The following is a 15,335-nucleotide window of genomic DNA, read 5'->3' as shown; positions in this document are numbered from 1 at the left end:
CTGACCAGACCAAAAGCAATGATCTAAGAGGCAGCTGACCTCCCCTCATTGTCTCTTTCTTACAAGTCAAGGGACCTTGGCAAGTTTCTTCATGTTTCTGAACTTCAATGCTAACAAGGTTAATACCAACACCTTCTGGCCAAAATCCTTCATAGGTTGGGGTGAAGAGACACATGAGATGTCTGTGAACGCTACCCTCAGAAATTTGAGTTTTTAGGAAAGGATCCAGTAAAAACATTCACCTCAAGGCCTGAACAGCTGATAATAGCTTAATATGTGGGTTCTCAGTGACATATTTGCATTTTAAGCTGGAGGCAGGGAATGTCTCAACCAAATAAATAAATCCCTAATAATGGAAGTTTAGAGGACACTGGCAGGTCTGTGAAAGAGAAAGAGAGCAGCGGCATCTGGGGACAGGGCACATGACAAATTGTAGGCCCAAAGCTGACCTTGCTTCGCTGACACCAAGATGACAACCATGACAATGATGAACACTTACTCCATGTTTGCTATACACTGAGCTCTGTCCTAAGAGCTTAGCATATCTCATTAAATCTTGTCACAACCCTGTGAGGTGAGGACGACTGTTATCTCCATTTTACAGATGGAAAAACTGTGGCACAGATAGGCTATGTAACTGATCTAAGGTCATCCAAGCAGTAAATGACGGGTAAGTGAATTCAGGGAGTCGTGTATGTTTCAGGCCCCTCAGAGGCCTGTTCTGTCCCACCTGGACCCTCTGATGGCAGACGCTGGATTGGCCCTCATAGTTCAAAGCAAGGAATGGGGCATCTGTACCAGATTCAGACCCGGCTCACATAATATGGGACAAGGCAGTTGTGCAGGAGTCACTGCTCAGACTTTAGGCAACACACCTCCCTCCCCATTTGCACATTTGCACCCCTGTGGAGGAGTCCAGGTGTGGGGCCCCCGGACCCTGAAGAGTCACCGTGTCCACCCCAGAAGCTGAACTCCCTGAATGGGCTGCATTACAGCCAATAATATTTCCTCCTTTCAGGATCAGCACATCATCAAACTTTCATCACCCCTGTGGGTCACTAACAGCTTCCTAAATGGCATCCAAGTTTAACTGCTGCTTTCTTCCACCCCACTCAGCTTAGAAGACTCTGGAGCTCGGTCACTGGCCAGCCAGCCATGAACGCCCCAGGTGACCCTCAGGAGACTCCCCAGACATCTCCAGGGAGGGGACAGGGGGAAGCAGTAGAGGAGGCATGGGAGGAAGGGGTTCCCCTCCTGACCGCTCATGTTCTGCCAGCTTAAGGCCCACTGAGGACACAACTGGGGCAGAGGCAAGAACCAGGAGGGTCAGGAGGGGAAAGAGAATGAACTCCCAGGGCGACTTCCAAACTCCACTGCCGCCCCTGGGCCACGCAGCACAACAGGCTGGGCATCTCTCATCGGGAAGATATCAGTGAAGGACGTGGTACAGGTGCAGGGCAGCGGGGGGCAGTGGAAAGATGCCCCATAGAGCCCTGGGTTCAAATCCTGACTTCTTTTTTTATTATTATTATTGGGGTACAGTTGTTTTACAATATTGTGTTAGTTTCTACTGTACAGCAAAGTGAAGTCGTGTTCCCTGTGCTATATAGCGGGTTCTCATTAGTTATCTATTTTATACATATTAGTGTATATATGTCAATCCCAATCTCCCAATTCATCCCACCCCCCTCCCTTCCCCCCTTGGTGTCCATACGTTTGTTCTCTACGTCTGTATCTCGATTTCTGCCCTGTAAACCAGTTCATCTGTACCATTTTTCTAGATTCCACATGTATGTGTTAACATACGATATTTGTTTTTCTCTTTCTGACTTACTTCACTCTGTATGACATCTCTAGGTCCATCCACGTCTCTACAAATGACCCAGTTTCATTCCCTTTTATGATTGAGTAATATTCCATTGTATATGTACCACACCTTCTTTACCCATCTGTCTGTCGATGGACATTTACGTTGCTTCCACGACCTGGCTATCGTACAAATCCTGACTTCCTAGCTGTGGGGCCTTGGGCAGGCAATGGCTCTGAGCCTCAGGTTACCCACACGTTGGAGGTGAAGGAGGTCAGAGGCGGGTAACGACTGTAATGCACTTGACACAAAGAACTGGGTGGCAATTGTGAGCTGGCTTCCCCTCTTTAGATGCCTAGCATGGGGAGAGGAGGCCAAATCATTCTACACTGGGGAGGAAGCAAAGGAAACTGAAGCAAGAGGAAGATACGGGGGAAATATGGAGAAAAGATAGCAGGGGGAAAAATCTGGAAACAAAATGCAACCTGAGACCCAATCTGAAGACCCTTTGGCGGGGCAAATACAGAAGCACAAATATAGTTACCTTAGCTTATTAAGTGCTTCTGATATGTCAGGCTCCATGCCGAGCGCTCTGCTGGTGTCACCTCATTGACTTCTCCTTGTATTACAAACAAGCCAACGGGGCTTGAGCATATAAGTGATGGAATGCAAAGTAGCAGAGATTAACCCAAACTGACAGGGCTGGAACCCAGGTTGGCGCAGTTCCAAGGCACTGGCCCTTCTACATGCCACTTCTCAACAGCTTAAGGAAAAAAAAAACGTCAGAAGGCAGGAAAGTAAGAGCACAGACAGGGAGGGGAATGCTTTAGGGACGGCCCTGTCTTGGGTGAAGTGATTCTCTGTAAGAAATGTTCTTCTGGAGACCACAGTATCATCTCTGCAGTTATTAGGAACGCTCGACATCACCAGTGTGCGTCTGAGATGCTCCTTTTACAGCACACAGAAGACCGCACTTCCCAGTTCCCTTGCCTGGGAAGGACCACTGGATGGGGCCACGTGATCAGCTCTGGCCAATGGGCTGCCAGGGGAAGTGAGCCGGGCTAGAGTATTTAATTGTAAATGCATGTCTTCCCCTCTCATGTATTTCAAAAGGTGCCTCCACGCCTGGATGGGGGCATTACCTAAGCCCCCTACCAGTCCTCCCAATTTCCTCCCCAGCGAAAGATGGGGCTCAGCCGATAGAGATTCAGCAAGGACCCAACCCAGAGGCCCTACTGCTAGAGGCAGCTTCACCTGCAGGGCCAGAGGTGCGGAAAGCTGGGAACAGGGGCGAGGAAGTCTGAGCAAGGGCTCCCGGCTCAGCAGAAACACTATCCCGGATTGACATGTACACACTGCTATATTTAAAATGGATAACCAACAAGGACCTACTATACAGCACAGGGAACTCTACTCCATATTATCAGTGTGTAACAACCTAAATGGGAAAAGAATTTGAAAAAGAATCGATACATGTATATGTAGAACTGAATCACTTTGCTGTACACCTGAAACTAACACAACATTGTTAATCAACTATACTCCAGTGTAAAATAAAAAGTTAAAACAAACACTATTCCAAGGAAGCCCAGGCTGGAGGGCAGGGCTCCCATCCCTGAGGGGCTTGGCCGCTCATCGCAGTGGAGGCTCCATGGCAGGGGGCGTAGGTGATGTGCAGAGGGGCCCGTGAGAGTGGGTGAGCGGCTGGAGAGGAGCTGGAGAAGCAGGTAGAGACCAGATGCCGTAGGTAAGTGTTCATTCATTCACACATTCATTGATGTATTCTTTGTTCACTAATTCATATTCGCTGAGCTCCTTCTATCTGCCAGGCACTCTCCTAGCAGCTGGGGATACAGCAGGGGATAATATAAAGCCCCGCCCACGTGAGAGAGACCAGCAATAAACAAGCCAATATACGTCAGATGGAGCTGAGGGCTGTGGAGAGACGAAAGCAGGCTCAGGGGTGGGTGCTTGGAGATGCCATGTTACAGGGTGTTTAGGGACGGATCAGGGACATCAGAGGAAAGGCCCGATTAACTAAGGATTGAGCTGTGCAGACGTCTGGGAGGAGTGGTATACAAGACTTATTTTTAACTCCGTTTCCTCATTTTACAGATGAGGAAACTGGGCCTCAGCTCCCGGTGGCTCAGTGACAGAGGAAGGCCAGGACCAGGCTGGAAGCCATCTCCATTGCCATGTTGGCACCTCCAGTATCGGCAGGAGAGGGGCCTCAGTGGGGCTCCCGGGCTCAGAGAGGGGCTTTCTGGACCAGACACCTGGCGCGTGGAGTCTGATGAGACAAGCTGTGCAGCCCCTCCCCCCCCTCGCTCCAGGACCCTGAGCAGTCCCGGTGGGTCCCTGGCTCAGCATTACTCACTGGCCCCGCCTTCTGTCCCCGGAGGACAGGAGTGGGTGGGAGGACGAGGAGTGGCGGGGTTAGTAGCAGGGATGTCTCAGCAACCGGCCTGTTTTCCTTTCCGTTACAGGCAGTGGGGCTGCTGCTGGCCCATTTGTTGCTATTGGCATCCCAAGGCCCCAAATTTATGATGACTAATTCCCACCGCTTCAGGCAGCTCCAGGGCTGTCTGCTGCAACAATGTGCTCCAGGCGGGCCAGGGTGGAAATCCTGCAGGCAGCACCCTAACACCCTGCATCAATTCCAACTCAGTTTCCTGACTCCCTGAGGGGCCGGGAGTCAGAGGGCAGGGAGGGCGAGGTTCCAGCCAATCAGAGGACTCCTTCACCCACAGCCAAATCCTAGGATAACCAGCCACAGGGAGGTTCAGCAACATAAAGCACGACTGTCTAACAACCAGCCTGTTTTGTGAGGTAGTGAGCCCCCCATCACCAGGGGTATGCAAGCAGAGACCACATGGCCACTTGTCCCAGGCTTGTAGGCAGGGGACGGCACTAGATGATTTTTCATGTTTCTTTCAAGTCAAATGTACTGATCATGTTAGTCCTCAGGACAGAGAACAAGCTCATTCTCTATTACCGTTTAGCTTACAGCCCAGTTGTGTCCTGTGGTACAAGATCGAGTGCATACCGATATGCAGTTTAACACATTATTTTAAGGTCGGCCTTTCAGGCACTGTTTAAACAGAAAACTGCTGTAAAGGACTTGGCCTCTTTCCCAGCCTCCCTTCCCTGATGGAACAAGGTTCCTGGCCCCTACTTTGGCCTTCCAGCAGAGGACATAAAGGAGAGGCGGTCGATAAATATTTGCCGAACAAATATACGAAAGGGAGAGTTTCTGAGGCAGGTATCAGGCTGCCAGCATGATTTGGTCTCTGGGCGGGGGGCGGGGGGGGTTCCTGAGTCTGTCCACCCCAGGCAGGGGTGATCTTCTGCGGCCAATACAAGCACCAAACGGTGTCACTCATCAATCCACAGCCAGAATGTTCCAGACTGCCCAGCTGAAGCCCTGGGGTGCACAGGGCGAGGGCGAGGGGTTTTTGGGGCTGAGAGCCACCTCTCTGGCCCTGGGAGAAGGGGAGGTAGGGAACAGGGACACCCCTGGGGCCGCCCTCGCGTGGGGCGGGGGCTCTTGACACATACCAGCTGAGCCGCAGGCAAGCACGCCAGTCGGTCTTGTGGTAATGAGTATGAAGCCCTGATCAATAAGTTATTTTTTGCTGTCAGTAATTAATTATTATAGCTTAGCCACAGCATTAAACTTTCATCCCACTCCCCTGAGTACTGTTTGGCTTTTATTGTGATCACCTCCCAGCAGTAAACTTTCTCCGTTTGGAGACTTCGGGATCCTCCGGGGCTGGGCTTCCCAATCTCCGTTCAGGGTTTTCCCACTGCCTGGTTCCCTCAGCTCAGACTCCCCTCTGCTCCTCCCCCAGGCACCGTTCACTTGAAAGAAGCTTCTGGACCAGCTGGCTGGGCTCTGCCGCCCTCCTTCCAGCCTCCCAGCCTCCGAGAGATGCCCACCAGCAGTGGCACGTGAAACAGCTTGCGAGGGGCTTGTTAAAAGGCAGACGAAAAAAAAAAAAAAAAAAAAAAAAGGCAGACGAGCTCCAATCCGAGTGCCTGGGGGCCTGGATAGGGACCGCTGGAGGGCCACTTTGGGTCATGGTGATGCTGCCACAGAAGGGAGTCTGAGAAGGGTCTTGGGTGAGGAAAAGGCATTCAAGGCCTTTTCAGTGGGTGCCCAGGAACCACTCCTCGTGGCCCCTTGGCTAATAGTGTACAAAAAATCATAATAACAGAAAAACAATTACCCTTTATTAAGCACCTTCTACGTGCCAGGCACTTGCTAGGCACCCCCTGAATACCTGGTGTCCTCATACGTGCTCTGCTCTCTTTACAACACCCCTGCGCTTAGTTTGGGGAAAGAGTGGGAACCATGTGACATCACGTTTCAGGGGAAACGATCAAATGGTAGCTTTCAGTATAAACAGGTAGTGTTACCCAGGTTCTGCACCTGAAAAAAATTAGGTTGTGTGGATAAATCTGGCAGCCAATGTGAGGTTTGTCCCAAGAGAGGAAGACTGCTTGGTCCCTCACTCTGTATCATCATTAGAGAACGGGGCTCATGGGCTCAGAAGTGACACACAGTGCCAGTGGCTCTAACCACCCCAAAGGGTTAACGCCATTGCCTCAAACTCAAAAGCAAAGCAAATGGAGAAAAAAGCAAAGGAGAGACTCCACTCTCTAACCCCCCAAAGCAGACGAGAAACAACCCCCTGGAAACCCATGCTTGACCCTGTTTCCCCGACACACAACGCAACAGTGCCCCCAGACCTGGGCCGAGACCAAGTTCCCATAATCCTCTGCATGGTTTGCCGCCCTGGAGACAAATGGAAGGAGAGTACCCGATGGACGCTGGAAAACACTCTCTCGGAGCCAGAGAACACAAACGGAGCAGCAGGGAACCTGGGCAGCCACACTCAAGCCCGCAGCAAACAAGAGAAGCAGGAGAGAGAGTGAATCAATCAAAGAGACCTTCACCACTTCTGACAGGGCGAGCCCCTCCCTCTGGAAGCACAAGGACATGAGGTGGCCTGGCCTGAACTTCAGCAGGACGGCCGCGTGGAATCTTGGACTTCGGTGGATGGGACAGGTGTGGAGGTGGGACATGGAAACGACTTGCTGACCCAGAAGGAAGGACCTTCAGGTGCCCTGGGGACTCCTTACAAGCCTGGTTTTGGATGGGACAAGAACTAACGAGCCGCCTGCCCAGGGAAATCGTGGGGTTACTGGAGTCTATGCAGTAATGAAATCAGAAGCAGCCAGATAGAGACGGACACCCCTCAGAGTCCTCCCAGTCGCCCGGCTTTCAGCTAGTGACCCCATGGACATCTCAGAACACATCTGCGAGGTGCCCCAGGCCTAACCTGTTCTATTCTGCCAGCCTCACATTCCCCCTGGACCCTTAGAAGAAGGGCCCCGTCCCAGCAAGCCCACCCCAGCTGCAGATGGTCCTGGTTCCAGGGAGAGAGGGGCTTAGAACTCACCTGGTCCCAGTCCAGACTCCCGCCCCCAGATCACCCAGCAGCCTTTGGCAAGTCACCTAATGCCCCTAGACCTCAGTTTTCCCATCTGTTAAATGGCTACTAGAATAAGACGACATCTGAAGTCCCCGCCTGCTGGAAGATTTTATGATGATCATAAAAATAATAACTTTTATTACCTTACATTTACATGGCCCCGTTACAAAATTTCTAAGTGCTTTAACGCAAATTACGTTGTAAAATCCTCGTCTCTACCCTGTGAGTGAGAGCTGATTATTTTTATCTGTTTGATCTTGCCTCTCTGGGATGCCTGACGCTGGGCTCACTGGAGTCCCTGCGACTCTGGGACTCCAGAGATGGGGTGGGGCCCTTTCGAGGTTGCAGCCTCCGCAGACCGGCGCCCCCTGGGTGGGTCCAGGCCCCCTCCCGAGCCTGGAAGAAGGAAGGCCAAGCCCTGGGAGTCCTGGAGCTCAGTCCAGGCTTCGTCTCCCGCCGCCCCCAGCAGGCGCCGCTCGGACACCGCTGGCACTGCTGTCTGGATCTGCGAACACCGAAGGCAAGAAGGAGGCACGGGTGCAGCCGCCCTCCCCCGCTGGGACCTGCCCGAGGACTGGCGGTATGTCTGGGCATCCGCCCTCTGGAGGGGGGCAGGGCGGATCGATCACGCCTCCCCCTCCTTCCCAGCACTCCCACCCCAAACCCACCAGCCCTTCTCCACCCTGAGGCTGCGCCAGGCAGCTACAGGTCAGAGCGGCGGCGGCAGAGACGCTGGAGCGGCCAGTGGAGCTGGAGGCAAAGGCGGGACGCTGAGTGTGTCTGGGGGCGGGGGGAGGGGAGGGGGGTGGGCGCGAGAGGAGAGGGCCTCACACCTCGCCTCCAGCGAGCACCGCGAAGCACCCCCAGCCCCGGCGGCCGGCCAGGCGCGGGCTCCGAGGCGCGGGCTCCGAGACTTGGCCAGGCCCCGAGACTGCCCTCCCGGGGCGACCATCCAGGAACCCAGCGCTCTACTCTGGCTCCTTCCCGCCGCCCTCCCGCCCCACTGCCTCGCCCCGGGGCGGCCAGCGCGTGCCCGGCAGGGCCTTGCCCTTCCCCGCGGACACCGAGCGGGGACCCAGGAGCCCGGCCTGAGGAGCAGGGTGCAGCCGGGCGCTGAGCCCGGCACGGAATGGCGCGCCCCTCCCACACCAGTCCGAGGGCACCCACAGCCCGGGTGGGGAGGTAGCGACCCCCCCCCGACTCCTCTTAGGCTCCACGAGCGACGCCTCCCAGCACGGACCCCCACCTTCCCTTATTCGGAAGTCACAAGTCTCAGCAAGACCGCTCCAGCCCCCCAAAGAGAGCCCCCAAACTCGGGGAAAGGGGCCTGAAACTCCCGGGAGAGGGCTCTGCCCAGGCCAAGCCCGGGGTCCCGGAGGCGACCGTGAGGCCAGCGAGCTCCCGCGCCCCTCCCGCGCCCCTTCCCCAGCCCCACTGGGGGTGGCACTGTACCTTGGGCTCCGGCCGCGCGGATCTGGTGCAGGGCCAGCAGAGTCCACATCAGTAGTCTCCACATGGCAACCAGCCTTTTCTTCGGGGGATTGGTCTTCCGAACAGTTTTATAATCCTGGTGAGGTCCGGTACCCCGTGGCTACGTCCCGGGAGGCTGTCTACGCGGCTCCGGCCCGGAGCGGTATCCGCCGGGGAGGGGAGATGCTGGCGACCCCAACCCTTCCTCCTCTTCTTTAGTACAAGTCCGATCCCCGCGGCGCTCCGGGAAGGCGAGGGGCGAGCAAAGAGGAGGATGAAGCCGCTCTCGGTCTCGGGGCACCTCCCCGCTTAGCACCCCAACTCCGACTTCTTCTACCGGGCAAGGCGGCCTCACCGATCTGACCGGGTCGCGGGCCGGGCTCCGGAATAAAGCGACAACTTCAGGAAACTTCCTCCCGTGGCCACGTTGCCCGCCCCCTGCCCGCCCCCTGCCCGCCCCCTGCCCGCCCCCTGGTTCGGTGCTCCGCGCGGACGCAGTCACCGCCGATCCGGGCGCCGGGCCCCCGGGGCCGCGCGAGAGGCGAGTGCGGCGGCAGATGCGGGTGCGGGGCTTCTTTCAGGGGCGCCGGGTTCGGGAGGCGCGGTAAGCATAGCGGTCCGAATCTCCCTGGAGCTGAAGTTTTCTTCTCTCTAACTTTGCAGGCGGCATCTGGAGGGGCCGAACCACCTCTCTCGCCTCCACCGCCCCGGCGCCTAATCCGGGGACTCTCGGTCCCTCCAGGGGACGCCGGGCCCGGGCGCGCCCTCGGCTCCGGGCCCAGCGGGCTAGCAAACTTTGCGGGTCCCGCGGCCCGGCGCGCCGCCCCGCGAACCCATGTCCGCTCCGGCTGCGGGGCGGCGGGGACGTCTGCTGGGCTCGGCGACCAGGGCTTGTCGCCGGCGCCCGGGCGCGGAGCCTCCTGCTGGCCCGAGGCTGGAGCCGGGCGGCTCTGCCCTCCGCCGCTCCCCGGCCGGAGCTCGGCGAGGCGCGCGGAGAGCCTGGCGGGCGGCCCCGGCTCCGGGGGCGCGGCGCCTCCTCGGACGCCCGGCGCGCGCCGACCTCCCGGGCAGGAGAAGCAGCGGCCGCCGCGCCCGCCCCAGCGCCTCGGCCGCGCCGCCGGCCGCCTCGGCCGCTCGCTCGCAGAACCCGCCGCCCTCGGCTTCCCGGGCTCGGCGTCCGGAGAGCCACTCCTGCCTGAGCCGAGCGGGAGCTGCGCGGGCCGCGTGAGCCGGGGACGAGCGCGGCGGAGGCGGAGGCGGAGACGCGGCGAGGGGGGCCGAGCGCTACCCCGTGGCCGCGACTGAAGAGCAGCCTGCGCCCTGGGAGGGGGGGCGGGCGGCGGCGGCGGCGGCGGCTCCGAGCCAGGCCCGGGAGCGAGCCCCGTGGAAACACGAGCCGTTTGCGCGGCTGCGGGCGCCCAGCCTCTCCGGGAGCCGCGGGAGAGCAGCAGTGCCAACCTCGAACCTGGCCGGGGCGGGATGCGCCCAGAGCCCCTCGGCTCTCTCGGCCAGCCTTCCCTTCCAGCCTCGGCCCCGCACCGCGCTCTCAAAGGCCTCATCAGACCTCTCTCCCCGGGTGTCGGGAACCCCGACACCCTTCCCGGACGTTGAGTAATAGGGGTGTGGGGGGGTACTGGATAGAGGGGTTCGGGCAACTGGTTGATTCCAGTTTCCCCTTCCCGGGTCAGGCTTTCAAAAGAACCGCTCAGGGTGGAGAGCAAGACAAAGGAGAGGCCTGGGACTCAGAGACAGTGAGAAAGTGAAGTTGGTGCCAAGGCATATGCATTCTTTGTTTCTTCTTTTCTTTTTCCTTTTGAGCTCTTCTTGCAAAGGGTAGAAGAATGGGAAATTATTGAGGAAGCTATAAAAAGGAAGCTCGGAGGCTTCCTTGCATGTGGACCACAGGAGTCAGCAGCCCTGCTGTGGGAGAAGGCCAACTCGGGTTTGCAGGACCCAGTTAAACATTCCTGGGTATTAGACAGCTTTGCTTCCATGGATCCCTTCCTCCATTAAAGAAAAAAAAAAGAAATCTGTCTATATATATTTAAAATAATATTTATGACTGCGTTGGCACAAATATATTAATATTACATATTAAAACAATTTTCTTCAACCTAAAAGTTCATTGATTTCTTCTGATTTGAAAAGAAACGAAAACATTTCCATTTCATGCTCCCCGGCACTGTGCCTGCGGAGCCACGTGGAGTCTCCCTGTCCCTTTGGTGTTTCTGCTGGGAGCAAAGAGCCACTAGATTCCACCTGTGGGCACAGCGCATTTCTCCTCTGTCTCCCTGGCGGCCCACTCCAGCCCAGAAGGCACCCCTCCTGCTTGCTCTGGAGCAGCCACAGCCCTGCAGACGTTTCATTACTTTTATATTCCCATCTCACCTGCCTTGTAAAAAGAACCATGGGCATTTTCTGAAAACAGCTGAGAAGCCAGCCCACTTTCCCTACATGCTTCCATCGCCTAATTCAAACATCATTTTGCAACTTTTTCCCCTGGCAACGTGTGCTCCATCCCAGACCAAAGTCCTTCTGGCTGGCTGACTGGTAAAGGGGAGGACTTTGGGGGCAGGTGGCCCAAGTGTGGCCAGCCCTCCTTCGTCTAACTGGCCATGCCATTGCCAGTTGCTTAGGGATGCCCAGCTGGGGCCTTGCACACTCCCTGCCTGCTCTAACTGCCCCCTCCCAGAGCGCAGGCCCTTCCCAGACCTCGGAGAACAGCTGTCTCCACAGTGCTATTACACTCTTGGCTCACAGAGGGGGCCTGAGAGCCAGCTTTGCCAGGGACCTCTCCTCAGCCAGCAAAGGAACAGCAGAAAGGCTGTATCTCTGTTCTCCGAGGGCGGGAGCTCACATCCACCCAAACGCCTACCCTCTTCATGTCCAGTCCCAGACTTCAGCAGCCATGAGTCTGAACTGGAGGCTCCGAACAGCATTTGTTCTCTTTGTAGAAAGAGACATGTTTGCACAACCATGTGTAACCCCATACACCTTCTGGGAGTTTCATCCCCAAAGGCCAGGGCACCAACCAGTGGCTGCGGTGAGGGAGGAGGTTGTCCCTTTGTGTAGGACATCTCCAGGCATGCCTGCTTTTTAGAGAGCTGCGAGGATGGTACCCTTCCAGCAAATCTTTGTCTCTATCCATCTTAGGCTGTTTCTGGCCTCGGCCTGAACACACACACACACACACACACACACACACACACACACAGGAACTATCTTAGAGTTTCGCCAGCCGAGCAGGGAGACTGCCACTTTGAGAGGGGCTCGTTACTGAGAAAGTCACTTGCAGACAGCACGACCTCATTCTTGCCAGCAGCGATGTAATTAGAGGTTGCGAACGGTGCAGTTACAGTGGGTGCCACATCGAGAGGGGCCGCGTGGCTTTCCCAGGCCCTCTTCTGCCGCCCTCATGCAATCCAGCCCCTTTAAATTTGAGTCTGTGGGTACAGATCTCCCGGAAAACTCAGGACAGGATCTGGGGCTTCTCCCTCATTTCCATCCCATCTCCCTCCATCCCCAGAGCTGGCGCGTAGAAGGCTCTTCATCTTGGAGATGCTCTCTCCATCCATTCCAGTCTGTAAATTGGAGGCGGGGGGGGGGGGTGGTGGTGGTGGTGGTGGTAGTGGTGGTGGTGGTGGTGGTGGTGGTGGTGGTGGTGGTGGTATGGAGATGAGCGCAGTTCATTTCAAAAGAGAAGGAAAGGCCTGGGTCCCTCTGCTTCCCCTGCCCCTTCTCCCTTTCCAAGTGGATGAAGTGCGTGTAAAACATCACCCTTTTTGTAGAAAAACCTTTGCTAAGCCCCAAACGGGACCACTTTCTTAGCCTCCCATCCCACACATAGAGCCAGTGAGAGAGCATTACTGCAGAACTTTGCCAGAGAGACTTTGGAGTGGGAGGTGGATTACACCCTGTGCCAGCCAAGAGCAAGGAGACAAACCCCAGGACGGTCAGATGGAGCTGTTCAATATCACAGCCTCCCTCCCCATCATCCCTTGGCCTCCGACCCATCTTCCGCCCCATTTTACACACAGAAACCAAAGGGGAGGCCAGGCGGGGTCAGCTTTTCAATGTGGTTATTGTATAGTTTTTTTTTCTATTTTCCATCTCAAATGTAACAGCAACGAGAACAGACTGTTCGTTAGCAGGGCTGGGTACATTCTCCACCAGCGGGGACCAGGCAGGCGACAGTGATACCGGAGAGACAGACACGTGTGCCCGCTCCTTGACCCCAACCCCTCATCCCCGGCTCCCTGCTTCCCAAGGTGCTCCAGGTGCCGCCAGCAGCCAGGAAGCCCACTCTGGTGCTTAAATTTGCTGAAGATGAGAAGGCAGAAAGAGTGAGCCTCGAGAGCAGGGGAAAAGGATTGGGCACGACTCAGTCTAGAAGGAAGAAGAAAGAGAGACCAGAAGGAGAGTCAGGGTTGAAGTGGTCTTTTAACTATGGGTTTCAGGGCAAAAATACTTCCCACAGCCGTCTCTTCCTCCCCAGCATCTCATTCCAGGCTGCTCTCAGGGTTGCCGCGAGTCGGGCTGGGAAAAGGCCCCCCTGAGTAGGAATGCTCAGCACAGCCATCTCTGCTCCACCTGAAGGGAACTCAGACAACTAATTGCCTTGAAACACGGCTTCTAGTAAATAATTAATAGCATTCTTTTTTCGTTTTGTTCTGTTTTGAGGTTGGAGAAAAGGATGGAGTAGAGTTGATGGAAGTGGTTTATTAATCTCCACCGGAAAAGAGGGAGGCTCTGGGGCCCTGTGTCAGTCAGCTCGGGCTGCCATAACCAAATACCACAGATTGGGGGCTGGGAAGTCCTAGATCAAGGTGCTGGTATATTTGATTCTTGGTGAAGGCTTGTAGTGGCCACTTTCTTGCTGTGTCCTCACATGGGAGAGAGAGGGGGCGGGGTAGCAGGGAGAGGCTGGAGGGAGAGAGAGAGCTCTCTTCTCGCTTCTTTTCATAAGGACACTAATCCCACCTTTGGTGTCCCATCCTTATGAGCCCATCTAAACCCAGTTACCTCCCAAGGACCCCATCACCTTCCAAAGACCCCATCTCCAAATATTGTCACATTTGGGGAAGGTTAGGGCTTCAACATGTGAACTTGGGGAGGATACAGTTTACCCCAAAGCAATCCCCTAATGCGAGATCTACCTCCATCCTCAATTACCTGCTGTAACTTACTTTCACTCCCTTAGGAGAAGGGACCTGAGAGCACAGTGCGAGCTCATGGCTGGGCCCGGAGCAGCTGCTTCTCTGGCTTTTCTGTGCTAAGGTCCAAACCACCGTGGGTGTAGCTCCTGGACTCCAAGCCCCAGGATCTGATTGGCTAGGAATTTACCTAAACAGACTGGGGTTCTGTCTTCCATGCCCACCAAGAAGAGGAAAAGAGACACAGAGAGATGGAGCAGAAACCCACCAACACTGGTGCAGAAATGAAATGCACACGGCTTGCTGGTCAGGAGCCAGATGGAAGCCAGAGAGAATAGAGGTCAACAGACCACAGGAGACAGCATTTTTAGACAATAAAACTGCTAAATGTAGGCTAGGCTGGGAAAGGAAGTGAACGCATGAGGAAACATAGGCATCTATTATGTCTAGGCCATTTTCAGCCACTCTGAGCCCCCGGCTCAGCATGTGATGTGTGGTGGCTGGTGGCTGGTGGCTGGTGGGTGGGCGTGCAGCCAAGTCTTGTGGAGAAGCGTAGTGCTGACGGCAGACAGGAGAGGGCGCTATAAACACACACTGCTGGAAGGTCCAGGAAGGAGGAAGTTGGTTGGGGCAAAGTGTGTACTTCGTGGTCGTTTCAGAAGTAAAACCAGCACACATTTTACTCAAGAATGTCCTTAAAGTGTCTACAATACGGTCTAGAGCACCACAGAGAAGACTGCCTCTGGGTGGCCGGGACATTGATCTTTAAATTAGACAAGGATTTAGAATCATTTAAGGCCATTCAAAATCCCAGAGCAATGAACTCAGACTTGAGCAGGGTTTATTTCATCTGCCTAGTACAAGAGGAAACTGTGACTGCCTTTCAGAGCCATCAAAGGTGAGCTCTCACAACTTAAAGGGTGAGTGCCTCTGACTGGGCACCGTCTGCCTCAGGAACACTCGCCTCCTGGCTGTTTCGAAGCCATGCCACACACGGGCTCGCCTTGCTGATTCCTGGGCCTGAAATGCCCTTCCTCCGAATGTCCACCTGGCTCACCCCTCCAGCTTCACTGTGTCTCTGTTTAAATGGTACCCGGCCAGGGAGGCCTCCCTGCCAATCACTTTGAAAAAGCAATCCCACCTGAAGAGTGATGTACAAAACAGTCACCAGTGGTAAGGCAGAGGCACTGACCGGTCAGCACAGTCGCTGCCTGGGCCGCACCACGAGCACATAATGCCCTGCATACACACATATGTGCACGCACGAACACACACACACACACACACACACACACACACACACACACTCCCTATGTCTCCTCCGACTTCCTTTCCCTTTAGCACTTTTACCGCCATCTGATATACCTTAGATTTTTCTTGTTAGCGTATTTATTGCCCATACTCCCC

General features: G+C 55.4%; 1 protein-coding gene across 1 annotated transcript in view; it reads right to left on the bottom strand.

Annotated features, from left to right (window-relative positions):
• The window catches only part of SDK2 (sidekick cell adhesion molecule 2), a 264,644-nt gene extending 255,527 nt beyond the window's left edge, over nt 1-9,117 (bottom strand). The window contains exon 1 of the mRNA XM_032617354.1: nt 8,758-9,117. Coding sequence (XP_032473245.1) covers nt 8,758-8,821 — 64 coding nt within the window. The 5' untranslated portion in view covers nt 8,822-9,117. The remainder of the gene's footprint in view (nt 1-8,757) is intronic.
• Between the last annotated feature and the right edge of the window lie 6,218 nt (nt 9,118-15,335).

This window comes from Phocoena sinus, chromosome 20 (assembly GCF_008692025.1).
Source record: "Phocoena sinus isolate mPhoSin1 chromosome 20, mPhoSin1.pri, whole genome shotgun sequence".
Lineage (NCBI taxonomy): Eukaryota > Metazoa > Chordata > Mammalia > Artiodactyla > Phocoenidae > Phocoena > Phocoena sinus.
This window is presented reverse-complemented; position numbering and strand designations above follow the sequence as displayed.